Source organism: Pseudochaenichthys georgianus, chromosome 5 (assembly GCF_902827115.2).
Source record: "Pseudochaenichthys georgianus chromosome 5, fPseGeo1.2, whole genome shotgun sequence".
Taxonomy (NCBI): Eukaryota; Metazoa; Chordata; class Actinopteri; order Perciformes; family Channichthyidae; genus Pseudochaenichthys; species Pseudochaenichthys georgianus.
Genome location: NC_047507.1, coordinates 9,936,313 through 9,959,235, shown reverse-complemented (window position 1 = coordinate 9,959,235; position 22,923 = coordinate 9,936,313). Strand labels below are relative to the sequence as shown.

The window sequence follows — 22,923 nt, the reverse complement described above, 5'->3', positions numbered from 1 at the left end:
GAACTGTGGACCTCAGTCGCCTATCAGCCCAACTTAAATGATGCCGTTTAAAACATTAACATCGCCGTCAGCGAACCGAGCCGATCCGCCCCTGCTGCTGGTACAAGACTGGAAAAGACTTTGCGAAGAAATGAAACTCGGGTAAAGAAACGAAACCTATCCTTTCATTGCACAGGCTACCGGTAGCTCGCATCCGACCTGCTGCTACTGCAGATTCAACCAAGAACTTTATTGACAGGATATAGAAGAAGTCATCATTATGAACACCCTGAGCCAACAGTATGAGGAGAAGGTGCGTCCCTGCATCGACCTCATCGACTCTCTTCGCTCTCTGGGTGTAGAGAAGGACTTGGCTCTGCCTGCTATCGCCGTCATTGGAGACCAAAGCTCGGGGAAGAGCTCCGTGCTGGAGGCGCTGTCAGGGGTGGCTCTACCAAGAGGAAGTGGTAATTAAAAACACTTTGCTTCTCACTTAATAGCTAGAAATAACTAATTCCACAACACCTTAAAGGTGGGGTAGGTAAGTTAGTTTAAGAAACCGGCTCGAGATACACTTTTAGTTATATTCCATGGAATGCTCTTAACTATGGAAGCCCATTTCCGCCACTTGAAAAAAATAAAATCCCCCATGAAAAGTCGAAATAATGAGATAAAAAGTCATAATTATGAGATAAAAAAGTCGAAATAATGAGATAAAAAGTCATAATAATGAGATAAAAAGTCATAATTATGAGATAAGAAAGTCGAAATAATGAGATAAAAAGTCATAATTATGAGATAAGAAGTGCGCATGTGCTGCAGTGGCGCTGTCTTTAAAGGTCCCTTCATCACCTTGCTGCTCTCCACCATGCAAACAGCATCTATCTAGTCCTAAATAAGGTAACTATTACAGGTGACTTTTGTAAATGTTAGATGTTACATATAGCCTATATTGCAGCTAAACTACAACAATGCAGTTCATAGCTTTGACATTACCCGTTATGAACTATAATATATATGCCTATAGTTTTGTGGTAACGTTCACGCCACTAATGACAATTTGTAGGCATACTGCTGCTGTGAGTTGCTCTAACTCTAACCCGTGAACGTTACTACAAAACTATAGGCATATATATTCTATTCATAACAGGTAATGTCAAAGCTATAAACTGCATTGTTGTAGTGTAGCTGCAATATAGGCTATATTTAACATCTAACATTTACAAAAGTCACCTGTAATAGTTACCTTATTTAGGACTAGATGCTAGGGATGTGCATCTCCATCACTGAGGCCGATGCGATGCGCATCTCGATACGTTGCCACGATACGATACATTAACGATACATTTGAAACACCAGGTGATACGATACGATTCACCCCTGTTGCGATACAGTTCGATACGATTTGATTCAATATTATGCGATTCGGTGCGATACGATTCAACACAATGCAAAAATAATGATACTTCAATTTGGTACGACAGAGGATTTTTGTTTTATTCCTTATATGCAGCAAATCATACATTAACAAAAAAGTGCTTTACATATTTGGTACTGCACATCCCATCATGCCGTTTATTTTTTTAACTTTAAAAGCTCTCCAGAGTACAGTACAATTGTATAACACCTCACAGTTAAACAATGTAAGGATGCATTGCTCATGATTAACAATGTGCAAATAACAGCTACCATAGTGCAATGCCCATACAGCTGCCAGCCTGATGTGCTTAACACTCATCCATAGGCTGACTCACCAGTGAGCAGAAAGCAGTGGGTTCTATATGAACAATAAAGAATACAAATAACCTTTCACAAACAGGTATTTCATAACTGCTTACAGTAAGGAAGACATTTAAATTATTATTGACCGTCACAGGCTGCTGTAAACTAAACACCACTCTCTCTGACAGATCACCTCACTGTGATTTAACTCATATGTCTAACTTTAAGGTTTCTCTTTTCAGCCGCAGACCCCATGTCGCCTCTTTATGTGCGTCGCTAAGTTCCTCGTACTACTTGTGTACTTTAAAGCGGCTCGGCATCGTTTACAATTTGCGAGCGATTTTTCAAGTTGACTGTAGTATATAGTGCCGCGCACATATACCATCAGGACGTTACTGATGGGATGCGGCTGCGGAGTGATACTGTGTGTATGCAAGCCCGCATCTAGGACGGATCTATGTATCATGGCTGTAGACCTGTTGAGTAATAAAGATACCTCATACAAAGGTCTACGGATACCTTATTACTCTCCATGACCTGCGTCAACTATATAGCATAAAGGATTATTACACCGTCTTTCTTGAACAATCCGAAGTGTTGCCAAACGTTTGATTTGTAGGTATTTTTCGGTGCGCTGTGTTTCTCTTTCTCCTCAACTTCCGTGTGTGTTGATAACTGAGACTCTCGGCCTCGGGCGAAGCAAATATCCAAATCAAAGATCGTCTCTGCTGAGCGTTGACGCAATCGATGCATCGCGAGTTCAACCCGGTTCAACCCAAACTGTAGCCGATGTGCACTCTTTCAACCGGTGCACTCGCATCTTGAACGTTTATGCCGATGCGAATCGGTGAATCTTAACATCTCTACTAGATGCCGTTTGCATGGTGGAGAGCAGCAAGGTGATGAAGGGACCTTTGAAGACAGCGCCACTGCAGCGCATGCGCACTTCTTATCTCATAATTATGACTTTTTATCTCATAATTATGACTTTTTATCTCATTATTATGACTTTTTATCTCATAATTATGACTTTTTATCTCATTATTTCGACTTTCTTATCTCATAATTATGACTTTTTATCTCATTATTATGACTTTTTATCTCATAATTTCGACTTTCTTATCTCATAATTATGACTTTTTATCTCATTATTTCGACTTTTTTATCTCATAATTATGACTTTTCATGGGGATTTTATTTTTTTCAAGTGGCGGAAATGGGCTTCCATACTTAACATCCCGATAGCAATGAATATCTGAAGTGCTTTGACAAAAAATCCATAAAAAAATGTCATCTGTAGAAGCCGTACTGTAAAAAGTACAACCAATCCGTTTAGCCGGGCCGGCTAAACGGATTGATGGCCTACCTGCCTGTCAGCCTTCCATCGTGTGTGTTGGAGGAGGGGCTCTGTAAGGAAGTGGCAGATTTTCTCCGGTTGTGTATTTTCAAATTCTACTGATCTCGAGCCGGTTTCTCAAACTTACCTAAAAGGTGTACGTTTTCCTTCCAAAAGCCTGAAAGAAATGTTAAAAAAAACGATGTTTTTGCCTGCCGTGTCTCGCCTTAAAGGTGTACGTTTACACCTTTAAGGCGAGACACGGCAGGCAAAAACATCGTTTTTCAAGTACTGGTCAATTTTGAGATTTTTTGCTATTTTGATTCTATAACATGTTTTCTTTCAGGCTTTTGGAAGGAAAACGTACAAAATACACATTTAAGTGTTTATTTTTACTATAGTTTGTCTATTTGCGTCAGTAGATTTCTCCTAAATTCACCAAAAGTTAGCATTCTAACGTAACATAAAGTACCGCGACCGCTGTGTGCACCATGTCAACACAACAGAGATATCGTTGGAAAGCTGTGTCTTTCCTGCACAATCTCATCGGATCCAAATATGGTCATTTCCTTTGTATCAGGGGTCTTAAACCAAGAAACGAAATCTCATTGGCTGGTGTCAATTTCTGACAACGTGATTCGTTCAGATGTGTCACGTGGTGTGCTAAAACACTTCTTGGTTCTTTCCACTAGAAATTTAAATCTCAAAATGGCAAAAGAACGGCGAAAAAAACGTTCACAGAGAAGACGACAACAATTGTCACTTGCACGAAGCAAGGTTATACAAAAAACAAATGACCCCGAACATGAAATACCTTCACGGAGTGTGTCGATGCGCAAGCTATCATCCAAAGAAAAGGAGGGTTTAGCTAGCGCCTCACTGCAATCTTTAAAGGTCGTTTTCTCAAAATGAGTTTTTTCTCCTACTCTGAGTTCGAAATGTCAACTTCAGTAGCACGTAGATACACCCAACCTTCCAGTTATATACCTATCAATATTATGAAGGCTTTTACAGAAGGGTTTGTTCATATATCATTCATAGCCTGAATTATACAACATTGTATACCTAAAAACATGGCGAAAATTGATATGTTAGGGTTGTTGACAGTATTTTCCGATTTATGGAGTGATAAAAAGAGATATCCAAAATCCCTTCTGTAAAAGCCTAAGATACTAATATGACTACAAAATGAAACAAGAATTTTGAACCTGGCTTTATCCAAAGTTCAGATTTTGATTCCTGAAATGTGTTAAAAATATGTGCATATTTAATGAGATAATGGATAATTTGCATATGTAAACATGCTATTTCAGAAAACTTGTAATACAAAAAACAATTGCCTTATTGTAAGTAATTAACTGGAGAAATGTCTAGCTGATACCTTTAAGTTAATAAGATTACCCTATTTACCTGGGGTGTCTCATTAGCGGTGGGTCAATTAAATGATTCATTGAAAACAAAAAGCATTGTGATAACTGCTGGGGAAATATTTTCCAAGGTCCATAACTTTGACCCAGTTTATCAGTTCAAACTGTCCTGACTGAGCACACGCACCTGTAATCGTGGCTGCTGTGCCCTCAGTGTTCTGTCTCCCTGTTCCTGCCTGGTGGCGTCAGCTGATTGAGGTGTTATTCTATCTTGTTGTGCAGCATGTTGATGATTCTCTCTGAACTAGCTAAATACACGGGTCGGGGGTAGAGTTCTTCAGAATTGACGTGAAGTCAGAACCTCTGGCTCTTGGACTTGTGATGTGAATTCTCCGGCCGAAGCTCCAAATAAACCATCAGTGTTTGACATCAAAGCTCCTGCTCTTCCCGTGTCTCTTTCCTGAGTCGGTGACTCCCACTGCATTGCTACACAGAAGTTTCCCTTACAATAACAATTATTAGACATTAAATGTAACCTATTATACTGTTTTTCATCAATATATTATAGGTCTCAGATATATACAAAACATGTGTCTGAAGTGTTTGGCTCAAAGTACCAAACAGATCATGCATTGCAGCATTACCCATAATCCCCTCTGTTTCAGCCCTGTTTCAAAAAGTGCTGATTCTCTGTCTGTTACTTTAGATGAAAATAAGGAGCCACTCCCCACGTCCCTCTGAGAGATATTTGGTAAAAAATAACTTATGAAAGACATGAAAAAGTGGATTTTGCATAATAAGTGACCTTTAACTATTTACCGATTGATGAGGCCTAACTATCCAACAAATAAAAAATGACACAATTAAATAAACAAAGACTATAACAAATAAACAACTACCATCCTCACTCTCCTCTCACAACCTCTAAATCATTCTCTCTCATTATTACTACATTATATCTCAATAGCAAATTGTTATTTGCAGGGAACTTAATGATACTAATAATATACAAGTTATACCAGCTGAATGGGAGAAAGTGTGGAGTTGAATCTAAACCTTTAAATCTTGAGGTCACTTTTATTCAAAGAGTTCCTTTTGACAAGATTCAATTATTAGAGATCCAACTATTTATTTGAAAGGATTTCTGCTGTGGGCTTCTTTTAGCTTTTTCCCGAGAACTCCTGGATTTAACTTGTTGTTCCCTGTCTCTGTATTCACTTTACGTTAATTCAGGCATTGTGACAAGATGTCCTCTCGAACTGAAGATGAAGAGAACGAAAGAAGGAGAGGGGTGGTACGGGAAGATAAGCTACCAGGACTTTGAGGAAGAGCTAAAAGGCCTTGCCGGTTTGGAGAAGAAGATTAGAGAAGGTACAGTATACACTGTTTTACTATCAATGTCACTATCCAAGCCAAGTATTGATGAAGATAGGCAGTTTTATTTTCAGTAATAATCACATCCATCCCTAGAAAACCCTGTCTCCTAAATATTACGTTCCCACAGAACTAAACTGCATTCTCAATTACGTTTAGCTAGAAACGTATTTTCTCCCACGTTACGTTTTTTATGAACGTATCTTAAATACGTTTATTTTCTACATATCTTTGCCATTTATTGTCTTGCTTATAATAATGAGAATAATCATTTATAAATATCATTTTAGAGCACACATTTGAAATCGAGAATCGGCTCGATATATGGTTAAATTAAAATCAGTAGGCGAGGCTGTAATTTCGCCAGCTGTTACTCTCATGAGCGAGGCAGAAAATAATAGTTTTAACATGCCAAAAAGCTGCTGTGTCGTTTATTGCACCTCAAACATTAAAACAAATCCAGAGTTACGTGTTTCTGTACTTCCTCTAAGAAGAAAGGACAGTATGGCCCAATCCCAAACCACTCCCTCGACCCTACCGCTCCGTGACGGAGTGAACTCCGTCTGTAGCCACACTCGCAGCTCAACGAGACTCCCTCCTGTCAGATGGAGGGAGTAAATACAGCAGCAAGCAGGTAGAGACCGGTCTCAAGTCAGCACCGCTGCAGACTCGCTGTTTTACCTCATTCACACCAACGGTGTGTCAGGGCCGGTGCGGAGCTGGAGCTTGAAAAGCACCGGGTTTTCCTGAAACCTGAAAAGCTCTAGCACGCAGCGAGGGTGCAGCGAGCTGTTTGGTTGATGCAGAGCGGAGTGCACGTGCTGGGGTGTACAGTTTAACCATGTCCTGGATGTAGGAAGGGCCAGATCCATTCGCAGCATGGTACGAAAGTACCATTGTCTTGAAGTGAATTCTAGCAGTTACTGGAAGCCAGTGGAGGGAGCGGAGGAGCGGCGTGGTGTGGGAGAATTTAGGAAGGTTGAAGACCAGACGAGCCGCTGCATTCTGTATGAGCTGCAGAGGTCGGATGGCATATGCAGGTAGACCAGCCAGGAGGGAGTTGCAGTAGTCTAGGCGTGAGGTGACGAGAGCCTGGACCAGAAGCTGTGTTGCTTTCTGGGTCAGCTGGGGACGTATCCTCCTGATGTTGTAAAGCGTGTATCTGCAGCAGCGGGTTGTAGCAGCGATGTTTGCAGTGAAGGACAGGTTGTTATCTAGGATCACACCCAGATTCCTTGCAGTCTGAGTCGGGGAAACAACAGAGGTGCCAATGTTGATTGTTAGGTCAAGAGTGGGACAATCTTTTCCCGGAAGGAAATTCACAACAATGGTGTTTCAACGGCGTGTGGCCGCAAAGTATAGCACAGCATTATTCATATGTTTATATGAGGGGTCAAAATCCCATGCTCATAAAATGCTCATATATCTTTTTCTCTTCATTCCCCACGCCCCAAAACAAATAAATATACAAATATACCAATTTTAGGAAAAGTAACGAAGTTGGAGCAGTGTGGGTTTTATATGAACAGAGTTACACATATTTAAAAACGCGAAGTGTAATAACTGCAGTTTGCCTCCCTGTCAGAATGACAAAGATCCTCAGTGAAGCACAAGCCCATGTTTCTCACTACATTGTAAGTACAACTTATTAAAAAGATCAGTTCAATGCATCTAATGTCGTCTTAGTGTTATGGCATGATGTTAAAATTGATTTGCCATGAATTTAGTGATGGATTGTAAACATTTGAAATGTAGCATTTAAGTGTTTCTCAGTTACAATGTTGTTGTTTTAATAAATCAGACACTGATGGTACAGCGCTGTACTGTACCTCTTTATATAGGCATTTTTCCCCTAACAAATAGTTTTTGCGCTGATCAGGGGGTAGCCTACTTGGCTGCATTTTATTTTCAAACGGGGTACATTATTGAAAAAAGTTTGAGAACCACTGATCTAGAGAATTCGAACGGCACTTATCATGGCTGCCACTGAGGGACTTCCGGGTCATTTCACTCCGTTAGGAAGGTTCCTAAGCTAAATGGACTATTCAGACTTCAGCCTCTGATTTTTTTTTCGGATATCATATCGCATTAACACCATATCCCAACGTGCATTGCGGCTAAAACATCCAATCAGCGAACATGAAAACATTCCCAGTTAAACATGCAAAAACAAATCGCTAAATAAAAAGATAAAACACTGGCATGTAATTTACGTTAGAATAAATAGAATGGTTTTGAATAATAGATGAGAGTAAAATCTACGTCACTTTACAGCCACGCCCACTTTTGGGGAAACTAACGCTGTCATTTGAAAGGCGATCAAGCCTGAAGCCACAGAGCTCTTCTGTTACTGTCCTTTCTTCTTAGAGGAAGTACAGAAACACGTAACTCTGGATTTGTTTTAATGTTTGAGGTGCAATAAACAACACAGCAGGTTTTTGGCATGATCAAACTATTATTTTCTGCCTCGCTCATGAGAGTAACAGCTGGCGAAATTACAGCCTCGCCTAATGATTTTAATTTAACCATAACTCGAGCCCGATTCTCGATTTCAAATGTGTGCTCTAAAATGATATTTATAAATGACTATTCTCATTATTATAAGCAAGACAATAAATGGCAAATATATGTAGAAAATAAACGTATTTAAGATACGTTCATAACAAACGTAACGTGGGAGAAAATATGTTTCTAGAAGATAATAGAAAATAAAGGTATTTGAGATACCTGAGACCTGTCTCACTTCTACCACAATTCTCAAAAATTCTTGAAAAGCTTTTCAATAACAGACTGAACAATTTCATAGAATAACACAAACTTCTCACCGAAAGTCAATACGGATTCAGAACCAATAGATCAACATGGATGGCTTTAATAGACTCACTTGAAGAAATTACTAGCTCAATTGATCAAAAGAAACATGCCATTGGAATATTCATTGACCTAAAAAAAGCATTTGACACAATTAATCATGACATATTAATAAAGAAACTGGAACGTTATGGAATCAGGGGTGTAGTTTTGGAATGGGTAAGAAGTTATTTAACCAACAGGCAACAGTTTGTGAAGCTGGGAGAGTGTTGTTCTTCATATTTGGACATTACATGCGGTGTCCCCCAGGGGTCAGTATTGGGGCCAAAACTATTTATTATGTATATTAATGAAATATGTAATGTATAGACAGTACTCAAGTTTGTTTTGTTTGCTGATGACACCAATATATTTTGTTCTGGGGACAATGTACAGCTACTATTAGAAGAGATCACAGCTGAAATATGCAAACTAAAGTTAGGGTGAAGATCTGGAACAATTTGAGTGAGGAGCTAAAGGGATGTCCAAACATCAAACTATTTAAAAAGAGGTATAAAGACACAATTCTCACAAGGTACAGGGAGGAAACTGCTAAACCATAACTGTTATGTTCTTGTTTTGTATTCAATTTATGAATTTATGTTTATGAATTTGTGTATACATATGTGTATATATATATTTATAAATATATAGAGACAATTCTCTTAACTTGCCTGTATATATTATATGAATGATTATATGAATTATTCAAGGTTAAGGTCTTCATTTATATTGTATGTTAACGTATATTAAGATGTAAAAAAAAAAGTAAAAAAAAAAGGGAGAAGGGGTCGGATTAAATAAGTGTAAACTTCTTCCGACCCCTTTTCGGACGTGTAATTAGCTAAAGTGTTGTTGTTTATTGTTATCAGACAATGATACTACAGATTATTCAATTATTATTTAAATAATTCGTTTAGTTATTGCATTAATTTGTATAGTACTGTATCATGTCTGTATCATCTTTTGTTTCATTTGTATTTTCTTTGGTTTTACACGCTCGAAAAAATAAAATAAACTAAACTAACTAAACTAAACTAGATACGTTCATAACAAACATAACGTGGGAGAAAATATGTTTCTAGAAGATAATAGAAAATAAAGGTATTTGAGATACGTTCCTAACAAACGTAACGTGGGAGAAAATAAGTTTCTAGGTAAACGTAATTGAGAATGCAGTTTAGTTCTGTGGGAACGTCATTTTTAGGAGACAGGGTTGCCCTTGATATGATTATACATCGTGTCTTCTCTCTCCAGCTCAGAATAAAATAGCCGGGCCCGGGTCTGATATCAGTCATGAACTCATCAGTCTGGAGATCGCCTCTCCTGATGTTCCCGACCTGACGCTCATTGACCTGCCCGGCATCACCAGGTTGGCTGTGAACGGACAAAAAGGAAACATTGAAAATCAGGTATGCTAGAGTCCATACTTTGGTCCAGAGAAAACTATGGTCCATTTAAATGAAAATGGTACTGCTTCCTCACAATGAGGTAATACTACAGTGGTTGGCAGGTTTTTTTCATATGTAACCTGTAGCCATACAAGTTGGCCAAATAAGTAATGCTGGGTGGGGAGTGGGACATTACTGTTGGTAATAAGATATGTATCTGGATCAGTTGAATCAAAGGATTCAAAGGCTACAGCATAGTTTTTGACAATAAAAATGGGCTTTCCCCCTTCACCACTGGGTATAGAGGTCCTCCACGAATGGCAGCTCCTTCCTGGTTATGTACTGTGCACTTTTCACCTGTAAAGTCTTACAATTAAAGGGGTGCAACTGCCATACCAGGATGTGATGCAGCTGGCCGGATACTCTTGATGGCCTGTCGAAGTTGCAGGGTATCCTGCAGTAAATGTTTAACCTCCACAACATTTGGAAGAAGAAGAGCCGCTCTTGAGCTGTCTTTGGGATGGTCTTCACCGATTTAAAGGATTATACTTCATATGATATGACTTCATACTTTCAGATAAAGAGCCTGATCCAGAAGTTCATCAGAAGACAAGAAACCATCAGCTTGGTGGTTGTCCCCTGCAATGTGGACATCGCAACCACAGAAGCTTTAAGGATGGCCCAGGAGGTGGATCCTGAAGGAGAGAGGACTCTGGGTAATAAATAGCTTGGATTATTGAGAATGATTTGGATTCTTTTGTACGAATGTGCAGGTTATTGTAGGTTAATATATATATATATATAGACTGTATGTATAATGGAGCTGTGTTAGTGGTCTTATATTCAGAGTAAACAGATTAAAGTTGTACATTTGAGGAGAAACAATCAGATTGCAACGTATCATTGGATCAGCTAATACTGTACATCGCAGACATAAGTTCCACAGTTTGTCGAGTAATGAGTTTGAACCAACCTTAATCGACCAATGAGGATGAGGTTTATTGACTAAACCGAGTTGTGCTCTTTTTCACTCAAAACATTTGTGTACTTTTGTAGGTCTAAGTGGACTCTCCCTCTCTTTCTCTTTTAGGGATCATGACCAAGCCTGACCTGGTGGACAAAGGCACAGAGGATTCAGTAGTTCAAATTGTCCATAATGAGGTTTTCCCCCTGAAGAAAGGCTACATGATCGTCAAGTGCCGGGGTCAGAAGGAGATCAAAGACAAAGTGTCTCTTACTGAAGCCCTAGAAAGAGAGGAAGCCTTCTTCAGCGAACATGCCTATTTCAAGTAAGCTAATTATTTTTTAGTTAGCGATAACAATGATTCACAGTTTAACTGGTTGTCTAATAATAAGGGTTTCACTTTTGCTGCAGGACTCTCTACGATGAAGGCCATGCCACTGTTCCTAAACTGGCGGAGAAACTCACTCTTGAGCTGGTGCATCATATCAAGGTAACTAGTTTTTTGTCCTCACCTCTATGGTTTGCTACAGATTGCTTTGCCCTTTTCAGATGTTACTGGTCTTAACCATGTGTGATTTGTAGAGATCTCTGCCTGGACTGGAAGAACAGATAGAGAAGAAACTAAAGACTACTCAGGCAAATCTGGACAAATGTGGCCATGGACCCCCACCAGAGGCAACGGAGAGAATTGGTTATCTCATTGATGTGAGTTTACCAGCTAGCAGTTCTCACACTCACATTATAGATATAGTTAATAAAGCTTAATAACTAGCCTTCTAAACTCGTCATATTTCAGAGAGTGACAGCATTTACACAGGATGCCATCAGTCTCGCCACAGGGGAGGAACTCCAATTTGGAGGCAGGCCAAACATCTTTTCCATTCTCAGGAAAGAGTTTGCTGCATGGAAAGTTGTCATCGAGGACTCTGGAGTAAACTGTAAGTGCCTTATCAAGTTGGTCAGTAGTGCACTTGTAATGTTCTCCATATTGTAAACTTTTTGATAATTTAAAGTTAAAGATTTATTTTTCCTTTTATAATATTTTCAAAATAGTTTTAACAAATAGTTCTATATTTGCTCCTTTTTTACAACTTACTTCCTCTGACCCGTTTATATGCAGCATTATACACCAAAGCAAATTCCTTGTGTAAACCTGCATGGCAATAAACCTGTTGCTGATTCTACAAAGCTGTTAATTAATATATTTTAATTAAATCATTCAGCAAGATAATAAAACAATGCCATCTCCTTCTCACTTTATGAAGAGACTTATGAAGTGTAATTATGTCTACATTTTCTTTCACATATTCATCTGTATTGCAGTTCACTGGAACATTGAGAAGGAGGTGAATCAGTATGAACGAAAGTACCGTGGAAGAGAGTTGCCGGGCTTCATCAGCTACAAGACGTTTGAGGGCATGGTCAAAGAGCAGATCAAACAGCTGGAAGGGCCTGCTGTACTGAAACTCAAGGGAGTAACAGGCATGTCTTATCATGATCCTACAATTATTGCAGACCATCTGAAAATGTGAGACCTTTGAGTTATTTAGTTGGAATGCTGTATTCCAACTATCTGTTCTTCTACGGACGAAAAGTTTATTATTATTATTCCGCCGGTATTTTGGCCCTCTTCTCCTCCCGCATTGAACATCGCAGAAGCTCCGTTCAAACATCAAAACGTTCAGCTCAGTCGGGAATCGCAGGCTATTACTTTTCTCATTCATAACTTTCATAATTCCAGAGATACATCCCATAATTCATCACATTTTTAACCATTGAAGTGAATGGAGAAAATCTTCAGACTTCAACAAATCTTCATGCGATTCAACTGCTAACTGTTCATTCATACTTTCACTCAGAAACCTCATTCCAACTTTAAAATGTTACACATATTTCTGAAATTATTCGTGTAAAACAACTTTTAAATCTGATTCTTACTTTTAGAAATATTAAACATTGTTCAGACCTTGTTAAAGAGGTTTTCTTCAGATTTTAACATTAACTAGAGTGCGTGATGTCACAGCTAGAGTGGAGGAAATCTTGAAATGTGCCTTCATATTTTTCTTTAAAACTGCTATAATTCCCAAACCCTACATTCCTGAGACATAATCTATCATGACAAACGTAGGAAAACATCTCAAAAATGACAAATAATTAGGCAAAAATAATTAAACCCAAAGGTACACACAAATTACACTTCAGATACTCAACTTCCTTGACATGCTTCACGTTTTGAAATTTCACAGTTCTCATTCATAACACTCCGTTCGATGTCTCACTATGGGATGCGCCTCATCGCGGAGCAAACAGAAGCATCAATCTCATTACGCCAATCCTGATTGGCCGGTGATTCTTGACGTCAACGTCAGGGGAAATCACCCCCTATAAGTAGCCTGCGCCACGACGCATGCGTCATTCAAACACCTCTTCTCGCTTCAGAGCACATCTCGAACGGTAGCCGGGCTAGCTTAACAGTCCACAGACTGAACCCAAAGCTAATTTTCGGTCGACGGGCGTTAGCCGGCTACCCGATTCTCTCACAGAAGAGTATTACAGTCAACCTCGCCGTTCTTCCTCTGGAGTAAGGTAAGGTTTTGACTTCAAGTTAGCAACACACCAGTTGCTAACTTGTGTTTTTCCCCTCACTACCGACACCACGGTAGCGAGGACACTTTTTTCTTCTCTCTTCCACGGAGGAGAAAAGGATTACAGGAATATTACCATACCAGGTAATATCCTTGAGAGAAAAAGACCCACGCTGTCCTTTTTTCCCCCGGATTAAAGACAGATCGGTAAACATTTTTTTCTCGAACGTACCTGTCATGAGCGGACCCTCTCCACGCCTCACGGCGAACGAGATGGATGCCTCTCCCCCTCACACCAGAGGAGTCAGGATCTCGGAGGCTCGGCGCTGCGGTTGCGGGTTGAAAGTGTCAGGCACAGACTCACACCAGATCTGTTCGTCCTGCCTCGGGCTGGAACACGCCCAGGAGGCCATCGACAACCCCGGCTCGTGCGGACATTGTGCCCGCCTCACCGTGAAGAGCCTCCACCGAAGGTTAGCGCAACAAGTTAACCTGTCGGGACAGGACCCCCACATGTCCACTGATCTGCCGACCGGCAATCAAGACACGGGGACGTCTGCCGCAGAGATGGAGCCCCTCACTGCGGTCTGGGGCTCACTGACAGCGGCACCCGCAGAACCGGAATCCCGCCCCATATCAGGCCGAGATCCGGTGGCGGCAAGAAACGCGGGAACGGGGCCCCACGCTATACCAAGCTGGGGCTCCCGACTGGACCTCACCACGGTTTCACCCGCGGAAGATGTCCTGGAGTTAGACTGCATGGAGGACGAAGAGTATACCTCTGAGTTCCTCCTGTCTGACTCGGATGAGCAGGAAGACGACATCTTCATGTCATCGACTCAGGCTGCAAAGCCGGGAGCGATGGCTGCTCCCCCGGGCGACAGCACACCAGCTTCGCCCTGTCTCAGTATGGACCTACAAGCCGTGTGTCAGCACGCTGCGGCCAAACTAGACATCCCATGGCCCGAAGTGGCCAAGGAGACCTCCAGGTCCCGTTACGAGGGAAAACTTTTTTCCCAAACAACGAGGGCAAAGAGACAACTCCTCCCGGTCTTCCCGGAGATGTTGGAAGAGGTGTCGGTCTCGTGGAGAGACCGGCCCTTTAGCAACAAGGCCCCAATCCAGGGTGCCCACTCCCTTGACTGTGACGGTATGGAGAGGCTCGGCCTGCTCCACATACCACCTATGGAACCGCTGGTAGCAGCCCACCTCCTACCGAGGATGGGCCCGTCACCAAGCAGGAACCCCACGCTGCCAGCAAAAACGGACCGATTCCAGTCTACCATGACGGAACGGGCCTACAGAGCCGCAGCATTGTCCGCCAGGGCTCTGAACGTTTCCTCGATGCTAACCGCGTACCAAGCGGAGTTCTGTGAGGATATGTCGAGCAATCCTGGACCGGCCGTTCTGGACGAGATAGCCGCGGTCACAGACATTTGTCTCCGTGTCCAACGCTGCGCCGTCCAGGCCACGGGCAAGGTAATGGGGATCATGGTGGTGCAGGAAAGAGCTAGATGGCTCAACCTCACCAACATCCCAGACCGGGAAAAGGAAGATGTGCTTGACATGCCCATCGTTCCCGAGGGGATTTTCGGCTCCGCTCTCGCTTCCATGCAAAGGAAGTGCGAGTCGAAAAAGAAGGAAGACGAGGCACTCCACCTCTGTCTCCCTCGAAGGGTCCAGCCGCGGCCTTTGCAACGGCGGCCCTTCGCCCACGCTGCACCGCGCTCTGCTGGGTTCAAAGTACCAGGACAGCAGAGGGCGCAGCCCGCCCCGAGTCCCCAGCCCAGGCAGGAGACGAGGGCGAGTTGGTCTAGAAAATCTCCGGTAGCCCAGGCACAGCCGACCCAGAATTTCGGCCAGCAGGCGAGGAAGAAGAAGCGAGCGGCCTGACAGCCCCTCCTTCTCCCCTCCGTGACGGAGCTGGAAGTTCCTTCCCCGGCTCTAAATGTGTCCCCGCCACCTCGAGAGATGCCTCAACGCCATCCTCAAGTCCGCACAAGACACATGTCACATCGTTATTGTCTGAATAAACCATTTTCCGCTGACGCATCCAGGCTCCGGCCAAGGGCGCAGCCCAAAAAAATGAAAAGAAAGACAATAAACAGTCCGTTAACCATAAATCCCCTTCTGAGAGCAGCTACGGCCTCTCTCAAAAGGCGGATAATAAACGGGTCTGTGAAGGCACCACCGCCACGCGCATGCGCAGTGCCGGTTGGGGCTTTAAGGGCACTACCGCCACGTGCGTACGCAGTGCCGGCTAGAGCTGTAAAGAACGGCCCGTCAATCCTTCCCCTTTCAAGAGCAGCTACGGCATCTCTCTAAAGACGGATTATTGACGTGTCCGTGAAGCCACCGCCACACACATGCGCAGTGCCGGCCAGGGCTTTAGGGGCACCACCGGCACGCGCAGGCGCAGTGCCGACTGGAGCCGTGAGGGCACCACCGGCACACACATGCGCAGTACCGGCTGGAGCTGAAAAGGCACCTCCGTCACGCACATGCGCAGTGCCGGTCGGAGCCATAAGAGTGACATCCCAGCTGGCTCTAAGGAGCATACAGCAGGAGATACTCACGATGTCTGCCTGGGCTTCTCAAAACAGTTATAATGTATCTGTTTTCACAAACCCAGTGAGAGTCAACCCACATTCTGGAGAGAAGAGTTCTCTCTCTCCCAGAAAGAAGGGTTTTATCTATAAAGCCCACCGGGCGGAGTCAGATTACGGAGGAGAATGTCCTCGTAAAGCACCCGCTCAACATGGGCCTCATAATAAAACTAAACCCCGAACGCCACGGCTTACGGAGAGTTTTGGTGATTATGAAATGCGTAGTGGCACTACACCCGACTTTTCCAGTGCGGGACGCGCCTACGGGTGCAGTCCTTTCACGGAAGGTGGTCACCACGGACGCAGGTCAGACGGGCTGACAGGGGACTTACGAAGGTCGCCCGGTGAGAGGTCTCTAGAACAGAGACTTCCAGCGGGCACGCGTAAACTACCCGGAGCTTTTAGCGGTGTTCCCCACCCAAAAATGCTTCCTACCTTCTCTCAGAGGACTTCATGTCCCCGTGAGGATAGACAACACGATATCGTGTATGAACCGCCAGGGGAGTTTGCGTTGTCTCCAGTCACACACACTGGCACACAAACTGATCCCTTGGAGCGGCAGACGTCTCCTCTCTCTGAGAACGACACAAGTACCGGGTGTTATGCACCTAGGGACAGAATTACTGTCAAAAGGTGCACCACTCTATGCAGACTGGACTCCTCATCCAAGGATCGAGAGTCCGCTGTGGGTGCGTTACGGCGGAGCCGCGTTAAATCTGTTCGCAAGGGGAGAAAATGCTCAATGACAGCTGTTCTCTTTAATGCACGATTTAAACGCACCGTTAGGCGGGGACGCACTCGTACACGATTGACCTCCGGGTCCTCTGTACGCGTTCCCACCCCTGGTTCTGTTCCCCTTAACTCCGGCCAGAGTGAAAGAGCAACGCCACACACGTACTCTGATGTTTCCACCCTAGCCCGCAATATACGGGCTGGCGGGGATATATCAGCTGTTGTGCGGGCAGCCGTGGCAGCCCCCACCACGCAGGGACAGATTGTCTCAGGCGGGGAGGGCGATCCTTCACCCACGCCCAGAGCACGGGGCACTATGGGCCTGACCCGTGAGTGGTACAATCTGAATACAGTCCCTCAGAAGGTGATAAACACTATTCAGAGTGCGAGAGCTTCCTCCACCAGGTCTCTTTACGACTGTAAGTGGAGGGTGTTTGAGGAGTGGTGCCTTCAAGAAGGACACATCTCTTTTCAATGTCCTGTCGGGGTGATTTTATCATTCCTACAGGACTTGATCGATAAACACAGAGCTTTCTCCACGATCAAGGTGTACCTGGCTGCTATTGCTGCATGCCATGTGGGCTTTGAGGGTAAGACGGCTAGCCAACATCCTTTGGTTTGCCGTTTTATGAAGGGAGCGCGCAGGCTCCTCCCTGTCTCCAGGTCGCTGGTGCCCTTATGGGACCTGGCAGTGGTTTTAAATGGGCTCAGAATGACCCCATTTGAACCCCTGGAGGGAGCTGACATGAAACATCTGTCACTCAAGACAGTGCTGTTACTGGCCCTGGCATCCGCTAAACGGGTCAGTGATATCCATGCACTGTCTGTACATCCCTCATGCACTCAGTTCGCCCCAGGGAAAACGAGAGTGTTGTTGAAACCCAACCCTGCCTTTACACCAAAGGTGGTCGGTTCGTGTACCCCGATTGACATTGAGGCATTTCCTCCGCAGCTGGTTTCCTCCGGGGAGCAGCAGCAGGATCTATTGTGTCCAGTCCGGGCTTTGCACACATATATGGACAGATCAAAAGAGCTTCGTCTTAATGACCAACTCTTCGTGTCCTGGGCTAAACCTCACAAGGGTAAGCCTGTTACTAAGCAACGACTATCCCACTGGATTGTGGAGGTAATTGCTTTGGCCTATACGAGTCAGAATCTGCAAGCACCTTTGGGTCTGCGGGCTCACTCGACTCGGGGCCTGGCTACATCCTGGGCTTTGTTCAAGGGTGTTTCCATCCAGGATATCTGTGCGGCGGCAAGCTGGTCTTCGCCACTCACTTTTGTCCACTTTTACAGGCTGGACGTCTCCGCTCCAAGCGTGGCCCGAGCAGTGCTGGGCACCTTGTTGAGTCGGGACTCCACCTGTTAAATTCTGGTTGATCGAGATAAGCTCGTCTGGCAATACGGGAGCTACAATATCCCATAGTGAGACATCGAACGGGGTGTTATGAATGAGAACTATAGGTTACTTACGTAACCCCAGTGTCAGAGTAACATGAAGTGAGATGTCTCACCAGACGGCCCTCCTTGCTATGGTGAAGCGAGAAGAGGTGTTTGAATGACGCATGCGTCGTGGCGCAGGCTACTTATAGGGGGTGATTTCCCCTGACGTTGACGTCAAGAATCACCGGCCAATCAGGATTGGCGTAATGAGATTGATGCTTCTGTTTGCTCCGCGATGAGACGCATCCCATAGTGAGACATCTCACTTCATGTTACTCTGAGACTGGGGTTACGTAAGTAACCTATAGATATCTGTTACGGTTCTTCCACAAAACGTTCACATGTAGGAGGTTTATCTCTCATTCAGAACAATGGAAACCTTTGATCTCTGGACGCCTCGTTAGTTCAAATATAAACGTCTGTGTAATGGAACACGATGATAAAGGTTAATGGTCCTGCCCTCAACCGCTCTACGTCAATTATGGGGTGTCATCATCATATGCCGAAGATCAAGATAATCATAACTTCAGTGAAACTGCTCCAAACGCCCCAAAACTTCACAGGTTTGGTAACGATGCAGCCATGAAACATGCTGTCGCTGTAAGTCCAATGGACACGGTCCAATCGTCCCCCAATCTTCACTTGTATATCACCGGTCCATGCCTCAACAGCTCTATGCCAAATCTGAGATCTCACCATATGCCGTTTCCATGGAAACGCATCCCTCGCCATAAAAGACGATGTCGCTATAACACCTGTGAAAATTGTCAAAAAGTGCTAAAACTTCACTTGTGTGCCGACAGTCCAGCCGTGAAGACATCTACGGGACAGTTTTGAGATTTCTTCAAATGCCGTTGCCATGGCAACACAATGCTCGCTCATAACTTCAGTGAAACTGTTCCAAACGCCCCAAAACTTCACAGGTTTGGTAACGATGCAGCCATCAACGCATCTAAGCGTATTATGGGGTGTCATCAAATGCCATTGCCATGGCGACAGATCATTCGCCATCAACTTAGTTCAGAAGTTTGCGGTTCAAATATTCTGATGCTATTCCAAGCCTTTTTACTTTATTTTCTTCTCTCATCACACATTCAAGCCCCCAGTGTTCATGTATCATTTCAATCTAAATTATTCACTTTCTTCTTACACATTACATTTCAGCATAGCAATTTAGCATCAGATTTTCAGCATAAAGCATTCCCACTAGCAATTTCTTCAGGAATTGCATTCTCTAGTTTTTAATTGATCTTGTATTTTCTGCATTTAAAAAAATCAGAAATTGTGAAGAAGGAGCTGTTAGAGTTGGCGCAGAGCAGCCTCGTTGGACTTCCCAACCTCATCAGAACAGCCCAGGTATCAAATGAATTGCAACATTTGCAACTGTACATTGTTGAATGTTTACTGACAAATATGTATGTCCTTCAGATGAAGATCGAAGCCATCACAAAGGAGAAGGAGGCTGCTGCAGAGTCCATGCTGAGGACTCAGTTTAAGATGGAGATGATTGTTTACACCCAGGACAGCACATACGGCAAGAAGTTAGGGAAGAGGAAGAGGGAAGAAGAACAGCCTGCCGTAGCATCCTTTGGTGCACAAACGAATACTCTTGTGCCGTCCTTGTTTGCACCAATTATGGGCACCAGCAGTACTGTGAACAGCAGCAACAGTGGGGCCACCCTTAAAGAGATGCTCAAACACCTTAAATCCTATTACCAAGTAAGTGATATCCAGTGTTGAGAAGTACTCAGATCCTTTACTTAAGTAAAAGTACAAAAGTATTAGCATCAAAATATACTTAAAGTACTCATACTGCACAATGTCCCATTTCAGAGTAATATAAAGAAGTTTTATCAGCTAAGTATTTCAAGTATCAAAATTAAAAGTTCTTGTTGCAGAACTTTCGACATTATTATATTATTTTGTTTACTATATTATCCTGTTTTTATATGTGAGAGCAATATATATTGTAGTTGGTCAATGTGGAGTAATTCAGATATGTGTAATACTGTGTAGATTAGTAGTACAGTACTGCATTTTACCATATCAGCATATTATGTGTTTTGATATATGTAGTCTAAGAGTGTTAAAATACATGTATTGGAGTAAAACCTCAATATTTGCCTCTGAAATGTAGCAGCGTAGAAGAATAAAGTAGCATTAAGTAGAGTACAAATACAGTATGTCTAAATCTAAATGTACTAGTTACTTTTCAGCACTGGTGTTATCTACATGCAGTACTTTTTATTGTTCTGCCTCGCAAATGTAATACGTCAAATATTGCACCTACTATATAACGATGGAAAGGAAAACAGCATGCATTTGAATCTATACCCCACAATTAAATGCACACTTTTTTGTTAATTGTTTTGAAGATGGCTGTTAAACATTGTGTTATATCTACTTGTTTCTTCTCCAAACTAAAGATTGCTGGCGAGCGTTTGGCTGACCAGATCCCGCTGGTGATCCGCTACTATGTGATGCAGGAGTCTGCCCTCCAGCTGCGCAGGGAGATGGCGCAGATACTTCAGGACAAGGAGAAAACTGAGTGCTTTCTTCAAGAGGACTTTTCAATGGAAACAAAGAGAAGACAACTTCAGAAAAGCCTCAAGCGCATGTCAGGGGCCCGTGTTCTGTTGAATGACTTCAGCATGAACATATACAACTTCAACACAGCCCAAGTAAAGCGCAAACCTTAAAATCAGATTCCTGATGGAAGGAGTGGGTTGGGTTTCCACATTCACCCCATTGGTTTGCAGATTTGTGATATTATTAGTCACTTAAGCTAGAAAAGCCAGTAAAATAAAGAGTGGCTATTGATAAGTGATCCGATTTTGTATTCTTATTAATGATTTGCCTTTTAATACATTTTGTTCATAAATATTGGGACTTGTTATTCTTATTCATATTATATATCACACATGTTTACTCTTATGTTCTTATTGAACTTGTGTGAACTCTTACCTACTGTCCTTTATTTCTCTCTTAAACTGTGGCAGCTTTAACACCTGAATTTCCCTACGGGCACCAATAAAGGTCTATTTTAACTTGTCTTATTTTCATTCAACTTTCTTATTGCCTGAATTTCATGCCACAGATAGTCTACATAAGGTCCAAAAATATGAAAAATAACGTGTTTGTTATAGTGATCTTTTCTTTTTTAGTAGTACAACTGCATGAAATCGCTTCACTGACATTGCTGTATGTGTGTATGTCATAAAGAAAAGAACAATTGTAATTTATAAGATTACAAATAATGTCTTATTTGGACTGAAGTGTCACCAGAAGACATTTGACCTGTTGCCTTGGTGTCCGCACAAACAGGGATTATCTGTCAAATATACAGTTTGAACTTTGCCGATGTTTTCTATGTAGAAAATAGACACCTCTGTACAGTAGTTCTCATGTAGCTAATACATGATAAGCACAATACACATCAACTGTCAATTATTGATTATATCTTTATCAAACAAGGACCATGCATACAAATCTGTTCATCTCTATTAGAGAAGAGATGATTTATGCCAGATTTAGCTATTAGCTCATTTCCATTTGCAGACATAAAACATGACATCATCTCTATTACACTATCAATTATACAGACGGATCAGATACAGACCAATACAATATAAATACCAGCATGTGTCAGTACAATTACAATATTACAATTAATTTACATTAAAAACTCAATTTACAGTCAAGTTGATGTTGACGAGACGGGCTGCTCAATATAAAAAATGTGAACTACTGGAAAAGAGTGAAAGTCACATTTTAACCTCAGCCAGAAGCATATTCTAAGGCCACTAATTGTAAATATGTAATTTACGTAATATGTCAAACAATTACTTAGGATTTTATTTTGAAAGTATACTGTATGTCGTTTTAACTGACACTAATTTAAAAGGATACATACTGCTGTCATATCAGCCTGCAGTCATATCTAGCACCTGATATGAACTCAGGACCGTGTGCAGCCTACTGAGTGACCAGCAGGGGGCGACAACACTCATTTAGAAAGTGAACCATTCACAACAGGAAGTCCTCAGCATCAGCTTGAGAGCAGATATCAGTCTCATGCAAAAAGCCAGCTCCCATACTGCTCTGGTCACCTTGTACCTCTCACTTTATTGCCAGTAGACAATGTTGAACATTTCCAATATTTTAGTTGTTTTTTCAGTGGCGCGCATATCAAACGCATGATATGCTATAAGTACTGTACTTCTAATCTACAAAGTATTTAAACTATCCAAATTTGGTCCATATTGACCAACTACAATACTTAAATGCTCTTACATGTATAACAACAGGATGATAATAATACAAACCATAATAATAAAATAGGTGAAAAGATCCAATGTGCATAATGAGTAGCCTACTTTCCCTTTTGAAACTTGAAGTACATTTAGATGATAATGGGCTACTTCTGTTTCAGCAACATACATGGGGAAAGGGAACACTTTTCAAAATAAAACACATGTGCGATATACAAAGCCCGAAGCCGTTAGTCCACAGTGACGAAGCCATCTTCAATGTGCATGTCCCACTGAAATAACCTGACCTTGACTCTACTCTTT

General features: G+C 42.5%; 1 protein-coding gene across 1 annotated transcript; it reads left to right on the top strand.

Moving 5' to 3' along the window:
- Positions 1-33: 33 nt before the first annotated feature.
- Positions 34-21,401, top strand: LOC117446680 (interferon-induced GTP-binding protein Mx-like). The gene is made up of 12 exons (XM_034083009.2): positions 34-446; positions 5,638-5,775; positions 9,886-10,040; positions 10,597-10,735; positions 11,110-11,308; positions 11,395-11,473; positions 11,566-11,688; positions 11,780-11,921; positions 12,307-12,465; positions 19,629-19,705; positions 19,778-20,068; positions 20,776-21,401. Exons 1-12 carry the CDS (start codon positions 260-262, stop codon positions 21,046-21,048), a joined length of 1,962 nt encoding a protein of 653 aa, XP_033938900.1. The 5' UTR covers positions 34-259; the 3' UTR covers positions 21,049-21,401.
- Positions 21,402-22,923: the final 1,522 nt, after the last annotated feature.

Excerpts from the sequence above, each read along its gene's own strand:
- LOC117446680 (XM_034083009.2), top strand. The coding sequence starts at position 260 with ATGAACACCCTGAGCCAACAGTATGAGGAGAAGGTGCGTCCCTGCATC. Across the intron at positions 5,776-9,885 it reads GGAGAAGAAGATTAGAGAAG|CTCAGAATAAAATAGCCGGG; the intron begins GTACAGTATACA and ends TTCTCTCTCCAG. Across the intron at positions 11,474-11,565 it reads AGCTGGTGCATCATATCAAG|AGATCTCTGCCTGGACTGGA; the intron begins GTAACTAGTTTT and ends TGTGATTTGTAG.